This window comes from Tachyglossus aculeatus, chromosome 26 (genome assembly GCF_015852505.1).
Source record: "Tachyglossus aculeatus isolate mTacAcu1 chromosome 26, mTacAcu1.pri, whole genome shotgun sequence".
Classification (NCBI taxonomy): domain Eukaryota; kingdom Metazoa; phylum Chordata; class Mammalia; order Monotremata; family Tachyglossidae; genus Tachyglossus; species Tachyglossus aculeatus.
Window position 1 is genome coordinate 16,726,100 of NC_052091.1, and position 24,218 is coordinate 16,750,317.

At 48.8% G+C, this 24,218-nt stretch overlaps 1 protein-coding gene across 1 annotated transcript in view; it reads right to left on the bottom strand.

Moving 5' to 3' along the window:
• ADAMTSL3 (ADAMTS like 3) overlaps positions 1-24,218 on the bottom strand; it is a 317,132-nt gene that overhangs the window by 117,705 nt on the left and 175,209 nt on the right. The window contains 1 exon segment of the mRNA XM_038767353.1: positions 5,957-6,083. Coding sequence (XP_038623281.1) covers positions 5,957-6,083 — 127 coding nt within the window.

The following is a 24,218-nucleotide window of genomic DNA, read 5'->3' on the forward strand; positions in this document are numbered from 1 at the left end:
AAAATCAAGCAATTGGGCTGTAATACTCACAGCTGCCCAGATGCCGAGTCTCAGTTAGAATTTCCCCTGTCCCTCTGCTTTAGATTTGAGAACTAATGAGTCTAGGGGGGCCCGCCCCATCTGTAATTCCTCTCCCTCAGCTTGCTGAATGCCTTTCTGTTTGTTTATAGCATTTCACAGCTCACAATTTCCCCTTTTGTTTAGAAAAGCCATTCTCAGCCATCCCTGAGAGCTCCAAGGGGTAAAGGAGGAGAGATGATGGCCTGCAGAACTCTGGTTGCCAGTGGCAATTAAGCCCTTCATTACCTTGACTTGGTGTCCCTGGCTTGTTGGGGCTTCAGACAGAGTTTTGTGGGGGGTTGTTTACCAATGAGGTGCCAAGTCACCTGATCCTGTGTCTGGGTTCTCTGATGGGGACAGGCCGGATGTGAAGACCTCCACAGGCCTGGGTTAGAAAGTCCATTCCAAAAAATGGCTAGTGGGCTAGGGGATAGAGTGGATAGAGTTCTAATCCTGGCTCTGCCACTTGTCTGTTAATGTCACCTTGAGCAAATTTCTCTATGCCTCAGTTCCCTCAACTGTAAAATGATTAAGACTGTGAGCGCCATGTGGGACATGGACTGTGTCCAACCTGCTTAGCTTGTATCTAGGCCAGGGCTTAGTACGGTGCCTGGCACATAGTAAGTACTTAAGAAATACCATCTTTTTAAAAAAGGTAAAGACGCTAGGCCACGAGAAACACCAACCTAGGTCAAAGCAAGAGTCACGCCCCACTGGATCAGTCCCCAGGCCATCCTGCTCTGGACACCGTCTCCCATAGTATAAGGCCATCAGAGACTCTGGTGGTGGTTGCCCTCATAGGCGCACACCCTCCAACCCTAACATTCCCTCCAGGGGCCCAGCATGAGCTTCTCAGCCAATTCCAACACAGTGGAATGCCAAATCCAAGGTTTGTCTGAGCCCTCCTTTTCCTTGCTAGAACTGCCAGGTCCAATGGTGGCCCCCTCTTTTTTCTTTATTATATTATTGTTATGATTATGATTATCATTATCTTGACTATTATTATTTTCTTGTACTTGTTAAGCATTTGATATGTGTCACGCACCGCTCTAAGCACTGGGGTTAATCAGTTAATCAGGTCAGACATATTCCCTGTCCCACAAGGCTCTCACAGTCTAAGTAGGAGGAGAATAGGTACTGAATCCCCATTTTGCAGAGAGAAGTGAAGTGACTTGCCCAAGGTCCCGGAGCAGGCTAGTGTCAAAGCTGGGATTAGAGCCTGGGTCCTCTGACCCCCAGGTCAAGGCTTTTTCATCTAGGCCACACTATTAACCTTCTTGCCCACCCTCCAGCTACTGCTGGGATTTTTTCTTTTATGGTATTTGTTAGGTGCTTACTATGTGCCAGGCATTGTTCTAAGCACTGGGATGGATACAAGGTAAACAGGTTGGACATAGTCCATTTCCCACATGGGACTCACAGTCTTAATCCCCATTTTACAGAGGAGGATACTGAGGCACAGAGAAGTTAAGTGATTTGCCCAAGGCCACACAGCAGACAAGAAGCAGAGCTGGGATTAGAAGCCAAGTTCTTTTGACTCCCAAGCCTGTGCTCTTCCCACTAGGCCATGCTGCTTCTCTATCACCAGCTTACCCTCAGCTCCTCTCCTCCCTTGCCCAAAAGACTGCTCCAACTAGGCCCATGCCCGGTCAGGGCAGGGGTGGCTGCTGGGTGACCAGTGACCTCAGCAGAGGCCCGGCCTAGTGGAAGGAGTGCATGAATGGGAGCCAGATTATTTGGGGAAATCCCAGCTATTTTCATTCATTCATTCACTCAATCATATTTATTGAGCGCTTACTGTGTGCAGAGCACTGTACTAAGCACTTGGGAAGTCCAAGTTGGCAACATATAGAGCCGGTCCCTACCCAACAGTGGGCTCATGGTCTAGAAGGGGGAGACAGAGAACAAAACAAAACATATTAACAAAATAAAATAAATAGAATATGTACAAATAAAATAGAGTAATACATACATACAAACATATATACGTATATACAGGTGCTGTTGTCTGTGAAGAAGCGGGAACAGTGGCCAGTTTTGACCTCGGATGGGTCCCTCGGTTGGGTTCGTGAGGGAAATACGCTTTGATGATGATGATGATGATGATGATGGCATTCAATAGGCGCTAAGTGCAAAGCACTGTTCTAAGCGCTGGGGAGGTTCCAAGGTGATCAGGTCACAGTCAATCCCCATTTTACAGATGAGGGAACTGAGGCCCAGAGAAGTGAAGTGACTTGCCCAAAGTCACACAGCTGACAGTTGGCAGAGCCAGGATTTGAACCCCTGACCGCTGACTCCAAAGCCCATGCTTTTTCCACTGAGCCACGCTGCTTCTCTTATTATTATTTTCCACAAAGTCGCTTAACTTCTCTGGGCCTCAGTTTGCCCACTTTTAAAATGGCGATTCGATATCTGTTCTCCCTCCCCCCATGAACTCCTTGTGTGTCAAGGATTGGATTATTTTGTATCTAACCCATCTCTTAGTACAGTGTTTGCCACTGTGCTCGTCACATAGTCTACGCTTAACTGATACAATTAGTATTACTATTATTGTTACCTAGGGGTTCCTCAGGGAGCTCCCAACTCGGCCTTCATTACTCCTTAATGAATCTTCTATATGTTCTTCTCCTTCAACTTTTCGGCCTCTAACCCATTCCTTGAGCCTCTTCCTCACCTGTCACTTTGGCCAAATCTTGTCTCTCCCATCCACCAAAGTCTGGCTGGATAAGAGCCCCAGACTGGAGCATGTTAGAAGAGAACTCAAAAATTTGGAACTCTGGTTTTCAACGTTGAACACACTCTGAACCATCATTACCTCTCAGCATTGCTCCATGCTAGATGGAACACACCTATCAGCTGCTTGAAAAAAGCTGACCTGCATTCTAAAACTGCCCCGTGACTTCCCAAAAGATGCAAGAAGAGGGAGGGGGCTGAGATTTGGAAGAAACTGAGATGTTCTCCATGAGGCCTCTCTGTCAGCATCTGGCTGATGGCAGGGTCCTTGGGGAAGGACTCTGAGATGAGACCACTAAATATATATTATATATATATATATGGACATAAGTCAGTTATGATGATGTTAAACAAAACTGATCTCAGCAGTCACCATTTAAACTTCTGCCTCTGGAAAAGTGTCTGTTTACCCCCTTTCTTGGGTTTTCTATACTGTAGCCAGTATCCTATCCATATCATAAATTAATTATTTATGTTAATGTCTAGACCCCCTCTAGATTGTAAGCTTGTTGTGGGCAGGGAACGTAACTACCAACTCTGTTGTAGTGTACTGTTTCAAGAGCTTAGTACACTGTTCTGCACATAGTAAGCACTCAATAAGTACCAGTGATGACGATGATGAGGACAGACATTTTCTGTAATCTCGTGGTTACTAGCTTTGTTTAAAAACCTTTGCTGTGGAAACTTAGCAAAGATCTTTAGAAAATCTAACTATATTATGCACCCTCCTTCCCTTCTAACCTCAGGGTCAGGGTTAAAAGAGGAAAACACATGATATTTACTGCACTGAAATAAATATTTTGAATTCTTTCCAGGAAGAGACTCCAAGCGGAATGTCCTACTTGGAATTCAGGTGGCCCGGTCCGCGTTTGGCTCCACAATAATAAGCGAACAAGCAGCGGCAGCCCGTGCTGAAGGGGTCCGGTTGGGCTATTCGTTGACCCTTAAATTCAGTCCTCAATCCCACGCAAGATAGCTTAGGCCTGCAGGGCAGTTGGCGGAACTAATCTCCACATCACCAAACAGACCTCTGCCCTCAGAAACCTCTTGGTTAGACCCATTCTTGGAGTTCCAGCCTGTCAGTCAGCTACTGTGCTTGGGAGGTAGTTTCATAGCCACCTGATTTTCTCTGGGGCGTGGGGGCAGATGCAGGGGGCAGAGGCTCTGCCAAAGATGAGTCTACACACCTACTTGGACGATGGTCCTGACTCACTTCCGGTTCGGCCTGGGGCCCTGATATAACAATAATAATGATAATGATGGCATTTGTTAAGCGCTTACTATCAATCAATCAATCAATCGTATTTATTGAGCGCTTACTATGTGCAGAGCACTGTACTAAGCGCTTGGGAAGTACAAATTGGCAACACATAGAGTCAGTCCCTACCCAACAGTGGGCTCACAGTCTAAAAGGGGGAGACAGAGAACAGAACCAAACATACCAACAAAATAAAATAAATAGGATAGAAATGTACAAGTAAAATAAATAAATAAATAAATAGAGTAATAAATATGTACAACCATATATACATATATACAGGTGTTGTGGGGAAGGGAAGGAGGTAAGATGGGGGGATGGAGAGGGGGACGAGGGGGAGAGGAGGGAAGGGGCTCAGTCTGGGAAGGCCTCCTGGAGGAGGTGAGCTCTCAGCAGGGCCTTGAAGGGAGGAAGAGAGCTAGCTTGGCGGAGGGGCAGAGGGAGGGCATTCCAGGCCCGGGGGATGACGTGGGCCGGGGGTCGACGGCAGGACAGGCGAGAACGAGGTACAGTGAGGAGATTAGCGGTGGAGGAGCGGAGGTTGTGGGCTGGGCAGTAGAAGGAGAGAAGGGAGGTGAGGTAGGAGGGGGCGAGGTGATGGAGAGCCTTGAAGCCCAGGGTGAGGAGTTTCTGCCTGATGCGCAGATTGATTGGTAGCCACTGGAGATTTTTGAGGAGGGAGTAATATGCCCAGAGCGTTTCTGGACAAAGATAATCCGGGCAGCAGCATGAAGTATGGATTGAAGTGGACAGAGACACGAGGATGGGAGATCAGAGAGAAGGCTGGTGCAGTAGTCCAGACGGGATAGGATGAGAGCTTGAATGAGCAGGGTAGCAGTTTGGATAGAGAGGAAAGGGCGGATCTTGGCAATGTTGCGGAGCTGAGACCGGCAGGTTTTGGTGACGGCTTGGATGTGAGGGGTGAATGAGAGAGCGGAGTCGAGGATGACACCAAGGTTGCGGGCTTGTGAGATGGGAAGGATGGTTACTACGTGCAAAGCACTGTTCTAAGCGCTGGGGAGGTTACAAGGTGATCAAGTTATCCCACGGGGGGCTCACAGTCTTAATCCCCATTTTACAGATGAGGGAACTGAGGCCCAGAGAAGTGAAATGACTTGTCCAAAGTCACACAGCTGACAATTGGCGGAGTTGGGATTTCAACCCATGGCCTCTGCTCTTTCTATTGAGCCACCCTGCTTCTGGATGGGGTCTGGATCTGGGCTGGGGGCTAGGACACACTATGCTCTGGCCTTGCTGACTTTAACTATATTCCTACAGATCCCCTCAACTCCCATCCAGAAACATGAGCCCAGAAACACCAAGAGCAGAATGACTTGTCCTCCTCCCCCTTCAGCCCTGTAACCAGGAGTTAAGCTGGGGAAGCAACTCCAGCCTGAGTTGAACACTTCCAGGGAAACCCCTATGAAAGACAGATCCAAAACACATTCTGCTGGAATGGGTCCTCCCAGGACCTCTGTAGCCACTTTTGCCTGGCTACTCACTCCCAACAACATGTATGCACCCAATGATAATCACCATGGGATTTGTTAATCACAAACTATTTACCAAGCATTGTACTATGAGCTGTGACAGATACAAGATCATCACATCAGAGCTAGCCCCTGCCCCCTCAAGAAGCTCGCAGTCTAATTCGAAGGAAAACAGGTATGTAACCCCCATTTTACAGATGAGAAAACTGAGACACAGAAAAGGTAAATGATTTGTCCAAGCTCACCCAGCGCAAGTAGTGAAACTGGATGAGAACCCAGGTCCCCAGAAGCCCAGGCCCGTGCAATTTCCATTAAGCCACGCCATTTCTCCACATGTTGATCCCGCAGATCCCACCCTATCGGCTCTCCAATCTGCCCCACCGCACTGTGTCCCAGGGTGCACTGCGAAACCTACTTTTGTCTGTCGGAACGTGCACTTTGGTCTGCCCCCGCACGAGCCTACAGGTCGAGCCGTCCCCTGCACAGACTCCACAGTTGTCTTCCTTGGCTCCACTCCCAAGTTGTCGGTCGCAGCCCACGGCCTGTCAACAGAAATGGCACAGTCAGAGGAAGGGAGACAGGGAGGCTGTGAGGGAGGGAGAAGGGAGGGAAGCCAAAAGCTCTGTTGCAGGGTTTATGAGGCTTTTTGCCATCAAGGGTGGTGGTCCCCCTTGACTTCTCCACTGGGACATAGAAGGGGTTACTCAGGCCCCTGGCACGTCCTCAGCCAAAAGGCCAAGCTGCTTGAATGAACATGACCATAGTTTGCCTCTAGGACAGGGGACCCAGACCCCATGATATTTGGACACAGAAACAAGCTCACCGCAAACCTGCCCAGACCCCAGTAGTTCTCGGGGTAATAGCCTGTCACTTTCAGGATATTCGCCCCATGATGTCTCCATTTTCCCTCTCCCACTACAACCCGGTTCACACCTTTCCCTCCTGCCACACCAACCTACTCACTGGGCTTGGCTCTCATCAATCTCGCTGTCAACCCAAGCCTGGGACTCCCTCCCCCTTCACATCCAGCAAAACGCTACTCGCCCAATCAATCAATCGTATTTACTGAGCACTTAGTGTGTGCAGAGCATTGTACTAAGCACTTGGGAGAGTACAATGTAACAGAATTGGCCGACACAATCCTTGTCCACGAGGACTTTACAGTCTAGGGGGGAGACAGATGATAAAATAAATTACAAATATGTACGTAAGTGCTGTGGGGCTGAGGGTGGAGTGAATAAAGGGTTCAAATCTAAGGACAAGGGAGAGGCAGAAGGGAGAGGGATCGGGGAAATGAAGCCTTAGTCAGGGACGGTCTCTCAGAAGAGATGTGATTTTCATAAGGCTTTGAAGGTGGGGAGAGTGGTGGTCTGGCAGATCCAGGCCAGGGGCAGGATGCAGATGAGGGATTGTCAGAGAGACAGAAGAAATTGAGGTACAGTGAGTAGGTTGGCGGTAGAATGAACAGGCTGGGCTGTAGTAGGTGATCAGTGAGATGATTTAGGAGAGGGCAAGGAGAATGAGTGATTTAAAGCCTATGGTAAGTAGCTTCTGTTTGATGAGGAGGTGGATGGACAACTACTGGAGGTTCTTGAGGAGGGGGGAAAGATGGACTAAATGTTTTTTAAAAAAAAATGATCCCAGCATCAGAGTGAAGTATGGACTGGAGTGGGGAGAGAGACAGGAGGCAGGGAGATCAGCAAGGAGGCTGATGCAGTAGTCAAGGCGGATAGGATAAGTGCTTGGATTAACATGATGGCAGTTTGGACGGAGAGAAAAGGCTCTGCACAGTAAATGCTCAATATATATGATTGAATGAATGAATGGATTTTAATCATTATGAAGGTTGAACTGACAGGATTTGGTGACAGATTAAATATGTGGGTTGCCCACAGTAGGTACCCAGGTCTTCTGACTCCAAGGCCCTTGGCATTTAAAGACCACCCAAATTATGGATATGTTTAACAAATGCCATTAAAAAACCATTGTGGGGCTGAAGGTAGTTGAATATCCAATACTTAAAGGGTAAATACAAGTGCCTAGGGAGATGGAGTAGGGGAAATGAGGGAGCAGTCAGGAAAAGCCTCTTGGATGAGTTGTGATTTGAATAAGGATCTGAAGGTGGGAAGGGTGAAAACAAGGGAGGGAAAGGGAAATTGTTCCCCTTAGAATAGTCTTCCTCAACAAGGAAGACTCAACCAGTCTTCCTCAACTTGCTTCCTCAATAACCTCCTCAACAAGGAACAACGAGGCAAGAACACAGGCCTCGTTCTAGGAGAAAGGGATATTCATGACTCTGTGAGGCAAAGAATGTTCTCAAAGGAGAACAGCGTGAGTGGAAACCTCCAGGGAAGAACTGGGACCAAGAAAGGGGTGGGGATTTCTCCGCGATTATACTCTTTTTTCAGAGATGACCAGGGAGCCTGGCCCTGAATGGGGATTGGATTCTGGTGATTGGAAAATTAAAGCTCTCTGTCTGGAAAAGGGTGGAACGAGGAGCTTATAAAGTTTTATGTCTTCAGTAATGGTTCAGCACCTGGGACTCAGGTGGACTGTAAAAACATGTTTTCCAGGATTTACATTGCTGGACAGAAATCTCTTAATGAAAAGACTTGAGGGGGAAGGGGAGAAAAGGTGTCAAGTCACTGCTAGGTCCTGTGGACTCCTGTCATGGGGTGATGGGCGGGATACAGGTATTCCTGATTTGGGTGAACCCCCTGGGGTGGGGAGTGGGATGCTCCAGGGAAGAGGTTGTCATCTTTTGAAGAGAGGAAAGAACAGGGGCCCATTGGATCAGGGTGGTGCTGGCAGGGGGCTCCAGGAATATGTTTGCCCCACCAATCTGGGCCCAGTGTGCCCCTGAATGCCTCTGCAGATGTTTCCTCCAGCTCTCGTCCCTGCTCCTTGTGTCTGGCTGCAGCATCAGGTTTAAATGAAAAACAGCAGCCCAAAAGGTTTTATTTGGACAGGGTCAGTTTAAAATTGGTGTGGTGACTTCGGGACCGACCCCTCATCCCAGTAACCCAACTGTGGGGGAGGGGGCCATTTGGGAATGGGGGCTGGTAGAGGGACAGGTGAGGGCCCGTCCTGGTCCTCTTCCCCACTGCACCCCATCCTCCCAGCTGGTCAGAAGCAGTAGCTACGAGATCCAGCTCAGGCCAGCAGTAGCTTTTCTTAGCCAGGAGGGATGTCCAGCATACGCCTTGTGGCAGAACTGGCTGGGGAAACCAGCCTTGTTGGGAGTAGCAGGTGTTGGCCAGTACCCTGGCCCTGGCACTTGGTATTCACCAGGAAATGGGACCGGGCATGCCCACCGTTGGCCCAGGCAGAAGTGTCGCAGGCTGGGATGGATCTGGGTGTGAACTGCAGTTGATAGTAGGGGCTGACTTGCAAGCAAAACTCTCATTTTTCCTTTCTTAGCCAGCCCAGGAGAGTTCAGGGACTAACTGGTCAACCCAGCCTAGAAAGCCCGAGACACAGAGGAGCAAGGAAAGAAAGGAGAGGAAAGGAGAGGGGAGGAGAGGGAGGGAGGGAGAAGGGGAGAGAAGGGGAAGGAAGGGGAGGCAAAGGAAAGAGAACGAAGAGAAAGGGAAGGAAGAGGAAGGGGAGAGAATGAAAACAGGAGGGGAAGGACAGCTGTGGAGGAAAAGGAAGAGGAAAGAATGCAAGAGAAGATAAAAGAAGTGAAGGGAAGAGGAGGGGAGGGGAAGGGAAGAGGAGGGGAGGGGAAGGGAAGGAAGAGAAAGGAAGGGGAGAGACAGGGAGGGAAAGGAAGGGAAGAGGAGGGGGGAAAGGGAAAGGAAGGGGGTAACACACGTGCCAATATGTCTATCTCCCCAAGGTCAATGAAAAGGCAGGATAAACTATAATCTCTGCCAGAGACATTTCAAGAACCCTCAGGCAAGGACAGCCAACACTAGGCAAGCACTTGATCTCCATTTTGCAATCCCTGTGCTGTGCCTCTCTTGTCACAGGAATGGGACTTAGTACCAAAAAGAAATCCCAAGCTCCCGTAAGCGAGATGCCTCCTTCCCCTCCACCCCCTCCTCCCACCTTCCATCCTGCCCTTCACTGTTACAGGTGCTGCAGTATTCCAGGTATGTTGACAGGATGGTATTTTGCATCCTGTTGGTTGTCTGATAAAATATTCCCAACCTTTCTCTCTACATCCCTACCAACTCAATTTTGGATGCCCAGTCCATGAGTATATCCATTAGGGAGCAATATGACCTAGTAGAAAGAGCAAGGGTCAAGGAACATGAGGGCCTGGGTTCTAATCAATTCAATTCTAATTCAATTCTGCCACTTGCCTGCTGGTGACCTCAGGCAAGTCACTTCGCTTTTCTTTGCTTCAATTTCCTCATCTGTAAAATGGGGATGATATACTGGTTCTCCTTTCCTTTTAGATTGTGGGACAGGGACTATGTCCAGTCTTGTGTTTATTACAGTGGCTGGCAAATAGTAAGTACTTAACAAAGACCATCTATGCAATGTCATTATCCAAATCCTACTTGAGCCTTACAAGATTCCCTACCTTTTCCTCATAATAACCACTGAGGGCCTCCTATCCATAAATTTATCCAAATTCTTCTTGAACCTATATTTCTGACTGTAAAACTTCCAATAATGATAATAACTGTGGTATTTGTTAAGCACTTACTATAATGCCAAACACTGTACTTACAGCTGGGGCAGATGCAGGACAATCAGGTCCCACATGGGAATCGCAGTCTAATCCACATTGTGCAGATGAAGGAACTGAAGCAACGAGAAGTGACTTGTCCAAGATCACACAGAAGTTAAGTGCTTCCCAAGGGAAGAGATTCCATATGTTCACTTCCTGTCTCCTCAGAAGGATGAAGAAGTATTTCCCCACTATTTGGCACACAGTAAATGCTTGATAAATACAATGAGTTTTATCATCATTCTGGTTATGCATGTGTCCAGTTCCCTCTCTGCCTAGCCACTCTCGGGATCCGGGGCCTGTAGCTCTTTCCCCAGCCTGGGCCGCTCCTGGCCCAGGGTCGGTCACACTATAAGTACCAGCCAAGGGCGAAGGTGAAGCTATTTGTCCTCAAGTGGAATAGTCAGAAATAAAACCCAGGGAGAGCTCCCTGGGGCGGAAGCTGAAAGTACTCCCGGTCTGGACACCCCCGGCATTCCCTTGCCAGCCCAATAGACTTCATAGCTGGCCTTCCTTGCTTGAATTTGCTCCATTTGCAATTTACTGTCAAGTCCTGGAAGCCCAGAAAGGTTGGGTTCCTTTCAAGGTGAAGGAAGCCTGGAGCCTGGTGGGGCTCGTAGGAGAGACCCAGAAATATTGGCCTGTCAGTTCCTGCCCTTAGGGCTCCCTCCACTCAGACTCCCTTTCCTCCAGGTCCAGGCCTTTGGGCTCCCTCGTTTTGGGCTCTGTCCTCTTAGGCTCCTAGGCCTCAAGCTCCCTCTCATTGGATTCCCACATCTCAGGCTCCAGCACTTCAGGTTCCCTCCCCTCAGATTCCCGCTCCTCAGGTTCCCACCCAGACTTCACAGCTGCGGAAATACCACTTGAGCAATCAGTTTAAAAGGTGCTGACGGATTCTACTTTTATTTAATATTGAGCTTATCTCCCTCCTCCACTCAGCAGCTCAACATCTCAGCTAGGTTATTGCCGAAGGAAATGGGTGTGGATTTCCAGAGGAGGCAGTCCTTCCCAGGGTTAATTCCCTTTTCCCAGATGCTAGTCATGGATTTTGTGGGCTCCCGCAGGAGCAGTCACTGGGACGGTGATTCGGGGGCTGAAACCGGGGCAGCTTCCCAATTCATGAATTAAGGGTTCTGCTATTCCTTCGTAAAGTAACATTCCTCAAGTGGCATTTTCAGAGGTGCCAGGGCTCCAGGAGGCCAAGCTCAGAGGTGCTATGATTACGGATGGTCCTTTCCAAGAAAACCGGGGCTGAGGCCTGGCAACTCCTTGCCTCAAATTCTAGGCTAGCCTGTTCTCTAGGCTCAGTCCAGACTTTAGGAATCAAGCCTGGGGATGATATTATTAATGTTATTCTAAGCAGGAACTACGCAAAAGATCTGAAATCGTACTTATTCTCATTCGACGATCACGAAAAACCCATTTCATACCAAAGAGTTTTTCCCCTCAGGCCCATTAGAAACATGATGTGACACACTGAAAAATACTTCATCTGTCCCCAGCAAGCAACATAGACTAAAAATGTTGTCTTTGGATCATTTGTTCTCATAAAATGAAAGAGAAAAAGAATAAAACCTAATCAAGTTAGACCTTAAATTCGTGTCCCTTTTCCACTTTTCTGACCCGATGATTGTGCAGCCGCTGACGGGGCCACAACCTTTGTGACATGGGTCTGTAGAGCCTGAAGATGTTCTGGGATGCCCCCAACTGGGGCCATGGATTCTAGTTAAGACCCCCTAGTCCCTAGGCAGCCCTGCAGGAATTCCATTATTGGCAGGACTGCGGAGCCCAGGCAAAGCCAAGGGAAAGCAATGCTTCACCAGTCTCCCTGGACCTCTGCCATACTATACAGCATCTGGGTGGGTTTAAAGGGCATCAGTCAGCCACTACCCTTTACCCTGACTCAGCCACTCAAGACCCTTCATCACACCTGCTCCACCTTAATGGAATGGGTCTCTCCCTCCTTCCCCCTCTCCTTCTCCCTCATTCCTACCCCACTGCTTTATTCCCAGCTTGACTGAGGGCTGAGGCAACTATTCGTACTGACAAATTGCACGCATGTGTGCAGGAGAGAGAGTACACACCTGCATGCATGCATGCATGCACACACTCTCTCTCTCTCTCTCTCTCTCTCTCTCTCTCTCTCTTGCTCTCTCTCTCCCTTCCAGCCAAGATTTAAAATCATTTTCCAAACAATGATCTCTATTTTCCAGGTCAGGAAATAGTTGAGAAAGTATCAAAGGGAATCCAGTGGTTTGGGGTTAAAGCTGAGACACCACTCCCCCAACTCCTCTTCTAGGCTCTACCCTCATCCCCCTCTCCAAAGGCACAGTCTCCACTTTGCCCCTTTAGCTGCCTTATCCTCATTTCCTCTGCCCCAAACCCAAGCTGGAGATATGCCGTTCCACGTGGAGGATTCAGAGTCCATAATATTCTTAACAAACGTTCTGCCTTTCCAGGCTGATTATTTCTGTTCATGGCTGCCTCAGTGCTCGGTTCCAGAGAGGGGAGAGACGGGGAACAGAAAGAGGATATTTGCCTCTTGTGTCCAGGCAGAAATCATCTAAACGGGAAATTATCGATGAGGCCAACGGATTCCCGGCTTTCCTGCTTCCACGGCTGGCTGGCTTTCACTGTTCATTGCGGTACCGTTGCAGCCCGGGGATGTGAGTGTGTAGGGGGAGGGTCACCACTGATCTGGAGCGGAGAAGAAGCTTTGACTTCCCATTTGCTTTTGGCCCCAAATGAAGAGCTTCAGGATTTGCAAGTCCTCATGCAAGACTCCCTTCTGCTGCTGGGCTCAGTAGAGCTCCGAGCACCATACACCAGGGCCAGTCTATCCCCATGGCCTGGCCTGGCCTGGCCTCCCCTGGGGCCCCACAGCCAGAGCTGGCAACAACATCCGTCCTCTGTGGGTTTCCAATGCATGTGTGAGAGCCTGGTGTGGGGAGCAGAGATGGGATAATCTGGGGCTTAATACGGGGCCTGGCCAAAAGCTGGAACTAGAAGCTCAAGGTCCCCGGCCACGTGGCCGGGGAGAGGCAGCAGAGGAAATGCTTGCTAAGTCCCCTGGGAACTGATGTGGGCCTGCTCGGGCCGAGGAGTGCACACGCCACACCTTCCGGTGGGGTTAAGCATTGTACTGACCCTAGTTCTGCTTAGTAGCTTAATGGCTTTCTTCTCACTGACAATAGCCATTCTCTTCCCTGCCTGAAATTCGAGAAACTATATAAATATAATATATAAATATAAATATAATATAACTATATAAATAACTGAGAGCCAAAGCGGCCACAGAAACGGCCTTCTGTCAGTGATTCTGTGTACCCACCCACTGCTCTTTCAGGTCTCCCCCAACAGCTGGAGCAGCTGTTTCCTGGAAAATTCTGCACCCTTGACACCGTCACAGCAGGGGGTGGGCCAAATGGTGAGCAAGAGGAATCCCCTGCTCGTTCATCTTCTTCTTCTATTTGTACAGTCCATTCGGTACATGTTCAGAACTTGATTGGGTGCCCCATCGACGAGCCTGAATCAAATCCCTGACACAAGCAGACTCCCACCCAACATCCCCAGCAAAAGAGTGTACCGTGGACAGACCAGGACAAATGATAACTGTGGCATTTGTTGAGCCTAATATGTTCCAAACGTGGGTTCACTACGATATAGGCAGAACAGGCGCAGTCCCTGTTCCTCATGGGACTCAGTTTAAGGGGGAGGTATAACGGCATTGAACCCCCATTTTACAGATGAGGAGACTGAGACACAGAGAAGTGAACTGAATTTTCCCAGCACAGAACAGGCAGAACTGGAATTAGATCCCAGGTCTTCTGCTCTGATTTTCTTCTTCTTCTTCTGAACCAATGCTCTTTCCACTAGGCCACACTATTTCTCAACCAGTGACTGGAACCAGAATCCCAAGTCCTGATGACAAGGAGACATGGAGGAGAAATAGAATGATCTTTGCCCATCTGTACAGATATTTATTTTGCTGCCCTACAGCAAAACGTTTAGGGCTGTGAGCGAGGGAGCCGAGGTGGCCAATAATCCCTCCCATGTTGAGGGTGTGCCGGGGATGTCCCTGGAGGCATCGTGGCACATGCCGCTGACCCCTCCTCCCTCAGGACCTGGTACTGGCCTCACTTCTGGGTCATCTGGGGCTATGGGACATCCCAGAGTCTGGGAACCCTAACTTCTCTCCAACCAGCGGGCATCGGCGTCATCCCAGCACCCAGGGACTTGCATCTAGGCATGGCCAGAGTCCTAGAGCCTTCCCAGGCCATCCATCCTGGTTTGGCTGCACCCTGGTCAGGGGTTCTTGGGGAGGATGAATCACCCTTGTGCCGATTCAAGCCCCGAGGCAAGAGGGTTGGGGCTGCTGCAAATTCTGCCTCATTAACCAGGTTGTTGGTGTTGGTGCCCCCCCCCCCCCCCCCCCCCACGAGAAGTACAATGTACCCCTGCACTTTAAGCCTAGCTGTGAGCCCCTTGGGGGCATGGATTGTCAACCTTTATTGCCATACTGTACTTTCCAAGCACTTAGCACAGTGCTCTGCACACACCAGGCGCTCAGTGGATGCAATTGAATGAGTGAATGAATGATCCAGAGGCATTTCCTTGAATTTTTTTCTATCCATCCTCCTCCGAACCTCCCCAAGTCTGACCCATACCTTATTCTAATCCTGGCTCAGCTACTTATAATAATAATAATAACAATAATGGTATGTATTAAATGCTTACTATGTGCAAAGCACTGTTCTAAGTGTTGGGGAGGTTACAAAGTGATCAGGTTGTCCCACTGGGGACTTACAGTTTTAATCCCCATTTTACAGATGAGGTAACTGAGGCACAGAGAAGTTAAATGACTTGTCCAAAGTCACACAGCTGACAGTTGGAGGAGCCAGGATTTGAACCTATAACCTCTGACTCCAAAGCCCATGCTCTTTCCACTAAGCCACGCTGCTTCTCTAGCTTATAAGCTAGAGAAGCTGATAGCTTCTCTAACTTATCAGCTGTGTGACTTTGGGCAAGTCCCTTAACTTCTCTGTATCTCAGTTACTTCACCTGTCAAATGGACATTAAGACTGTGAGCTCCACATGGGACAACCTTGTATCTATCCTAGTGCTTAGAACAGTGAATGCCAATAGTAAGCACTTAACAAATACCATTATTATTACTATTATTATTGTTATTATTATTATTATTATTATTATTACCCTCCGAAATCCTTATGGGAGTGCCCATCTTGGCCTCCAAAATCCAGCCCATGATTCAGTGGGGGTGAAAAGTCCATGGTTCCATTAGCAGGAAAGAGAAGGGGTTTGTGGGGATGTGATCTTGGAACCCTGGAGCTTGGGAATGCTAAAATTTTGATTTATTTTGTTTTTAATAGTATTTGTTAAGTACTTACTATGTGTCAATCACTGTTCTAAGTGCTGGAATAGATACAAATTACTTAGGTAGGACAGTCTAAGTGGGAGGGAGAACAGGAGAACCGAGGCACAGAGAAGTTGAGTGACTTGTCCAAGGTCACACAGCAAGTAATTGGCAGAGCCAGGATTAGAACCCAGGTCCTCCAACCCCTAGGTCTGTGCTCTTTCCATTAGACCATGCTGCTTCTCAAGTAACCCCTTCCCTTGCCCCATTACCCACTGGCCATCCAGCTGTGCCATCAAACATGGGGATAGCAGAGCCAGCTCTGGTGGAGAAGGGGTGTGGCCCAGAGACCCTCAGAGAAATGTGGGAACATACCAAAGGAGACTTACCAGGCCCAGGTTATTCTCCAGGCTCTCTGAGGGTCAAAGGGTATGTGGGAAGGAGAGGAGAATAGGTTTACAGCCTCTGAGACGGATTTATAGATGGAAAAGATAAGAAGGGAGAAGGCACAAAGGTATGGCTGAAAAGGTCTGTTAACAAAATAGTTTAGGGGCAGTGGTCCTTGATTGCGGTGGCAGTGGTCACCAGGGAACCATAATGCCTTCAAGGAGGGGAGGGGGAATAAGTTAGAGGAGGAAAAGTAGCAATAGTATTTATTAAGCACTTACTGTGTGCACAGCACTGTAATAATAATAATAATAATGATAATAATGATGGTGGTATTTGTTAAGTACTTACAATGTGCCAGGCACTGTACTCCCCCTCGTCCCCCTCTCCCCCCCTCGTCCCCCTCTCTCCCCCTCGTCCCCCTCTCCATCCCCCCATCTTACCTCCTTCCCTTCCCCACAGCACCTGTATATATGTATATATGTTTGTACATATTTATTACTCTATTTGTTTATTTATTTATTTATTTTACTTGTACATTTCTATCCTATTTATTTTATTTTGTTGGTATGTTTGGTTCTGTTCTCTGTCTCCCCCTTTTAGACTGTGAGCCCACTGTTGGGTAGGGACTGTCTCTATGTGTTGCCAATTTGTACTTCCCAAGCGCTTAGTACAGTGCTCTGCACATAGTAAGCGCTCAATAAATACGATTGATTGATTGATTTATTGTACTAAGCACTGGGGTGGACACATGCAAATCGAGTTGGACACAGTCCCTGTCCCTCGTGGGGTTAACAGTCTCAATTGCCATTTTATAGATGAAGTAACTAAGTGGGGACTAGAACCCATGACCTTCTGACTCTAGGCCACATTTCTTCCCCGTGGTAAAGCTCCCTGCACCTCTCACCGCCCCCAGCCAAGTGTGATCACTGGCCCATCAGGTTCAGAGGGCTCTTACTGTACTGAGGGCTGGGAGAAAACATACAGGTGGGATTTGGGCATGGTCTAATATGGAGAAAGAGAAAGGGCATGGCCTGTCCAACTTCCCACCCTAGCCTCAGCCCCACCCTCTGACCCCCCAGTGGGAAGAAAATAGCTGCAGAGCTAACCCTCCCCTGTCCCGAGGTCCAACCTGCCCCTCCCCACCGCCGTCTCCTTCATCCTGTCCACAACAGCCCTAAGGTTGTAATGACAACTTCTGGGTTGGCAGAGGCGGTTTAGGGGCTGGCCTTTGAAAAGGCTACCAAAGGCTGGGGCACTGGCAACCTGGGGCTAAACTGGTGGGGCCCAAGTTTAAATTTCCCCACTTAGGCTGGGGCTGCCCTTCCTCGACACCATCTGCTAATGGAATGCTAGGGAAACGTTGTGGGAAGGAAAATGTGTCCATTTATTGTTGTATTGTACACTCCCAAGCGCTTAGTACAGTGCTCTGCACACAGTAAGCACTCAATAGATCCAAGTGACTGACCGGTTGAAGACCGGCCAGAAGGCAAGGGGACTGAATAGGTGATCTGTCTTTTCCAACTCTAAAGCTCTCCAATCGTTTCCAACAGTAGACACTTCCCTGGCATACACACCCAATTAGGGATGCCCTTGACCTCAAGGGATGACAATTCAGGCCCAGGTAACCCAGCCCAGAAGGTCTGCAGCAGAAATTGTCCCTGTGTGGGGACCGAACCAGATTCCTGGACCAGAGCAATGAGCCTAGTCTTTTTTTTCTTTTTTAATGGTATTTGTTAAACACTTACTAAGTGCCAGGGATTGTACTGAGTACTGGGGAATTTACAAGTTAATCAAGTGGCACACAGTCTATGTCTCACATGGGGCTCATGGTCTTAATCCCCATTTCACAGATGAGGTAACTGAGGCACAGAGAAGTTACGCGACTTGCCCAAGGTCACACAACAGGCAACAGGCAGAGCTGGGATTAGAACCAAGGTCATCTGAATCCCAGGCCGGTGCTCTTTCCACTAGGCCACGCTGCTTCTTGATTAACCCTTTCCCCAGCCCACCTGCCTATTTGCTATCCAGCCGTGCCACTGAATCCAGGGCCAGACAGAGCCGGCCGTGGTTACAGGGGCAGTGACTGGTGCCGGGGCCTGCACGGCTAGCTGGCATCGTCTGGTCCCGTCACACAGAAGTCACTGGCAGAACATGCGCCCGGGCGACAAACCACCCCACCACCCAGCAGCCTTGTTTTTGAGGTTCGGTTTGGAGGTGAAAGCACACCCCAGGAGGGGTGTCTGCAGCTGAGGAGCGGAACTCTATAAAACCCAGTCTCAGAGGAAATGGAAGAATTCAGAGAGCAAAATGTGACTCAGAGAAGGGGGTGGGAAAATCTGTGCCGAACAAGAAAGACTCTATGGAAAGGCTGGGGGGCTGTTGGGGGAATTGACCTTTAAACTATTCCGGTGGTCACCCTCAGACCTAGGGCCTAGGGACTGGGCCCAGAAGGTCTCCAGTGTGCATCCCAACCCGATTCACATCTATGTCAAAATCCAGAGCAACTGAGGACAGTGGATTGTGGTGGGATGAAAGCCAAGGACAAAGAAACACAGGTCTGCAGCCAAGGGTGTCCTCATCCCATCCCTGAGCAATTAGTATTGCATGAGCCAAGCACAATCCCTTCTACTTCTCTTCTTCGTCCTCCTCCTCCTTCTCTTATTCTTCCTCTGCCAGGCATGGGGAGCAGCAATGGGGGTGGGAGTGTGGGGGGAAAGCTGTTTTATGGCCTCAAAGACCAGAACTAGTCTGCAGCCATGATCTATTAGACGTCATTTTCATTTGGAAGCTAGCTGGAGCTGGGCTAGAATGGGTTTGGCCAGAATCTGGGCCTGAAGTTGAGTTCAACTAATAATGATTATTGTGGCATTTGTAAAGTGCTAAGTGCCAACCACTGTGCTAAGGACTGAGAAATGGGAGAATCAAGGATGGATAACCAAGTAGCTCCAGCCCACTGTAGCCCCATTGCTGGATTGGGTTTCCAAGACAAAGTTACTAAGAGCCAGCAGCAAGCAGAGCCCAGGTGCTGAAAGCTACCCAGTTCCGGCTTTCCTGATGCCCTCTGAGCGCAGAATTTGACATTTTCTTTTATGGTACTTGTTAAACAAATGCAGGTTCTGTACTAAGCACCGGGTAGATACAAGATAATCAAGTTGGACCCTGTCCCTCTCTCACATGGGGCTCAGAGTCTAAGGAGAAAGGAGTAGGATTTAACCCCCATTTTATGGATGAGGAAACTGAGGCATGGAAAAATTACGTGACTTCCCCAAACTCACACAAGCAGACAGAAGGTGGAGCCAGGATTAGAACCCAGGTCCTCTGATTTCCACGCCTGGACTCTTCCCATTAGGCCATGCTGCTTCTCAGAACAGATACCCAAAGGAAGCCTTCTGGTAGCCACCACTTGCTTGGGTGATTGACACTCAATTCTCATGAGCCCCAGAAGAAAGTGGCACTTAGCCTCTCACATGGCTCCCTGGGTAGAGGTTACGCTAGAGCTCAGAAGTAAAGAGCTCTGAGGTCCCCTGATTTCTATAAGCCTGTTACCAGAAATGAATTCTGAGGAATAAAGGAAAGGCAATGTGCAAGGAAAGAGGGAAGAAAGGAGTAACATACATGCACCAGAAAACAGGGCGGCCTAGTTAAAAGATCCCTAGGAGGCAGAGGACCTGGGTTTTAAAACCGACTCTATCACTTCCCTGCTCTGCAATCTTAGGCAACTCACTAAGATTCACTTCTCTTGGCCTCAGCCTCCTCATTTGTCAAATAGGGATTCGATATCTGATCTCCCCTCTCACTTAGGCTTTGAATCCCACATAGGACAGAGTTGGTGTCCGACCTGAATGTCTTCTATCATCGCCAGAGGTTGGCCCAGATTAAATGTTTAACAAATCTCACAGTTATTATTATAGACCCAGGGTTATTTTTCGAGAGCCCAGCATGATCTCTCCAAAGCCACAAAACACCATGTGATGAGGTGATACGCGTTTGCCTTCCCCTTCAAAGCCCTCCTGAAGGCTCAACTCCTCCAGGAGGCCTTCCCAGACTAAGCCCCACTTTTCCTCTGCTCCCCCTCCCCTCCTCAGCTTGCTCCCTTTGCTCTACCGCTCTCCCTGCCCCACAGCACTTGTGTATATATGTACATATTTGTAATTCTATTTATTTATATTAATGATGTGTATATATCTATAATTCTATTTTCTTTTTTTGATTCATTCATTCATTCAATCATATTTATTGATGCTACTGATGCCTGTTAACTTGTTTTGATGTCTGTCTCCCCCCTTCTAGACTGTGAACCCGGTGTGGGAAGAGACTGTCTCTATTTGTTGCTGAACTGTACTTTTGAAGTGCTTAGTATAGTGCTCTGCAAACAGTAAACACTCAATAAATACAATGGAATGAATGAATAATCAGTTCCTGGCCCATAATTTAGGAGGCAGGAGCGCAAGTATCTTATCTCCAATTACCAGGTGAGGAAACTGAGACAGAGACTGTGAAGTGACTTTCCAAGGGCACCAAACAGGCCAGTGACTTGTCCTTAATGAGCTTACAGTTTGGATAGGGAGATGGACATTAATATCAATAAATAATTTACAGATATATACATAGTGTTGTGGAGCTCAGAATGGAATGAGTACCAACCAGTGCTTGGATCCCAGGAAGAGCCAGCCCCTACTCTCACAGGCAGCCCATGATGGAGGGAGGGGGGGAGGGAAAGGTTGGTTGGTCTTTACAATCAGGCTCTAGGTCTCCACTCCTCCTCTTCCTTAATTCTATTTTCCAACTCACGGGGGGAGCCTAGAAGTCCCAGGGCTGGATGAGAAGTGAGAAGGGTAAGGAGGAGAGCAAGAACCAAGAACAAACAGAATGGTGGTCCCTCAGCCTGCATGATCAAAGACCCCTGTCATCCCCAGCCAGCCCCGACTACGGGGCCCAGAATGCCATCGGTGTCACCCCCGGCAACCGAGGCTGCTGCCTTCATCATCATCATCAATCGTATTTATTGAGCGCTTACTACAGTAAGCTTGTTACGGACAGGGAAGGTGTATGCTAATTTTGTTATACTGTACTCACCCAAGTGTTTAGAACATAGCCCTCCACACTTAGTAAGGCACTCCATAAATATTGCTGATTGACTGATTGATTCCAGTCTTCCAATATTGCAGGGTCCCTCCACCCACCCACCACAGATCCCTGCCCTTTCACCTTCCTGGCCTCAGATGCTCCCCTAGTTCATTCATTCATTCATTCAATCGTATTTATTGAGCGCTTACTGTGTGCAGATCACTGTACTAAGCGCTTGGGAAGTACAAGTTGGCAACATATAAGACAGTCCCTACCCAACAATGGGCTCATGGTCTAGAAGGGGGAGACAGACAACAAGACAAAACATGTGGACAGGTGTCAAGTCATCAGAATAAATAGAAATAAAGCTAGATGAACATCATTAACACAATAAATAGAATAGTAAATATGTACAAGTAAAATACTGTAATAAATCTGTACAAATATATATACAGGTGCTGTGGGGAGGGGAATGAGGTAGGGAGTGGGGGGATAGGGAGGAGGAGAGGAAAAAGGGGGCTCAGTCTGGGAAGGCCTCTTGGAGGAGGTGAGCTCTCAGTAGGGGTGTGAAGGGAGGAAGAGAGCTATCTTGGTGGATGGGTGGAGGGAGGGCATTCCAGGCCAGGGGGAGGACATGGGCTGGGGGTCGACGGCGGGACAGGCGAGAATGAGGTACAGTGAGGAGGTTAGCAACAGAGGAGCGGAGGGTGTGGGCTGGGCTGGAGGAGAGAAGGGAGGTGAGGTAGGAGGGGGTGAGGTGATGGACAGCCTTGAAGCCGAGAGTGAGGAGTTTTTGCTTGATGCATAGGTTGACTGGTAGCCACTGGAGATTTTTGAGGAGGAGAGTAACATGCCCCGAGTGTTTCTGTAGTCTCCCCTCTCCTTCTCTGCCACCAGCCTCACCTGGATCTGATGTTCCCTTCTCCCAGATGGATCAGACGATTATTAGAGGCAACTTTAGGCTGACCCTCCAGCCTCTGGAGTCCAATCCCTTCTTCCCCCTTCCCTCCCGGCTACTGCCGGTGGATGGGAACCGAAGAGGGGATGTGGTGCAGTTCCAGATCCCAGAATGGCCAGAGGGCCAGGGCCTCACCAATTCCCATATTGGTCTCCTCTGAAGGCCGAGAGTTTGGCCAGCTCCCAGGCCACGGATGGGTGGGGGCCACTGACTGACCCACCCTTGGATCAAGACCGAGAGAGCCGAGGCAGGGGAATCTCTCTGGCACTCCTGGGCCCCACAGGAGCAAACCCCCTCGGCAGCACCGTGACACGTTGCCGGAGGATGAGTCAGGCACGCACACCCTGCCAGACCCTCCAACACGAGTGCTGCCAAGGAAGTGTCAGGCCTCCCTGAGCAGATCCCAAAGACAAGCTGAGGAGAGGGGCTGTTTCCCCATCTCTCAACCTCCCAGCTGCTGGCCGCCTGGTCTCATTCAAGGGGAAATGGAATCGAGGCTGACCTGTTTACTTTTCCCGCTGCAAAGGGGATCCTGACTGAAATTGAGAAGCATTTGTGTCAACTTCTGAGGAAGCCCCTAATCCTTTCTTCCCCTGGCAGCTGGGCCAAGAAAGCACTCAAGCTCACTGCCACTGTTAAACCCCACTTAGCCCCTGGCTTCTGTTGCCCCAGGGAGGCTTCGGTTAGGGCTCATGATCAGAATCATCTCTTGGATCTGCTGAGTTAGGGTCTTTAGGGCCCCGACTGACTTTCTCAATCAACGGTATTTATTGAGAGCTTTCTCAGGATCCCAATCTGCTTTCTCATTACTCATATCATTTTGTCTTCACAACAGCCCTGGGAGGTGGGGAGAGGAACCAAGGCCCAGAGAGGGTAAATGACCTGCCCAGAATCACCCAACATGTCAGTGGCAGAGCTGGGAGGAAAATCAGGTGCTAATACTATTAAAAAAACTGACATTCATTGAGCACTTAATATTTGCCAAACACCACATTAACACTGGGGTACATACAGTGCGATCAGGTCAGACACGGTCCCTGGCTACTCTGGGTTCACAGTCTAAGAGGAAAGGAGCCAGATGAGGAACTGAGGCACAGAGAAGTGAACTGATTTGCCCAAGGTCATGCAGCTGGCAAGTGGCAATTGCCGGAGGACACTATCTTTCTCTGCCGTGCTACTTCAGCCGGCTTTGAATGTCAGAACCACTCTCTATCATCCACCCTCCATAGATTTCATCCTGAACTGTTGCCAAGATGTGGCCATTCCTTCTTTCACCTTCCTGCAGCCCAGCCTGAATCCACAGTGGAGAACACAGAACAGGTGTGGCTATCTGACACCATGGTGAAAAAGACTCAGATTTTTACATACCAACAGCTTCCTGCCTCCACATATAAAACTAATAATAATTATGGTATCTGTTAAGCATTTACTATGTGCCAGGAACTGTTCTAAGCACTGGGGTAGTTGCAGGGTCATCAGGTTGTCCCACGTGGGGCTCAGTCTTAATCCTCATTTTACACATGAGGTAACTAAGGCACAGTGAAGTTAAGTGGCTTGCCCAAGGTCACACAGCAGACAGGTGGCGGGGCCGGTATTAGAACCCACATCCTCTGACTCCCAAGCCCGTGCGTTTTCCACTAAGCAACACTGCTTCTCTCAACTCAGTCTCTGTTTGTTCCTAAACATTGCCCTCTTCACTTTCAGTGGCTGACATTCAAAGCAATTTAATTAAAGATTTAAAATCACCAGATTAAGCAGTTGTTGCTATTGACAACCTCACCTATAACCCTTAAACTTCTCTGACCTCACCAAGTCCCCTCAATCTCCTCCCCGCACTCTGCCCATCCCTATTCTCCCTTCCCACCCCCATCCTCATTCCCCTCCAGCCAACACCTCCCTAGTTTGAATAGAGCACGGGCCTGAAAGTCAGAAAGACCTGGGTTCTAATCCCGGCTCCACCACATGTCTGCTGTGTGACCTCGGGCAAGTCACTTCACTTCTCTGGGCCTCAGTTCCCTCATCTGGAAAATGAGGATTAAGACTGTGAGCCCCATGTGGGACAGGGACTATACCCAACCTGATTAACTTGAATCTATCTCAGTGCTTGGTACATAGTTAGTGCTTAATGAGTATCATAGTAATTATTATTATTATTACCCTTTACCCTAGACAGTGACATAGCCATGACCAGTCTAAGGGTTTTT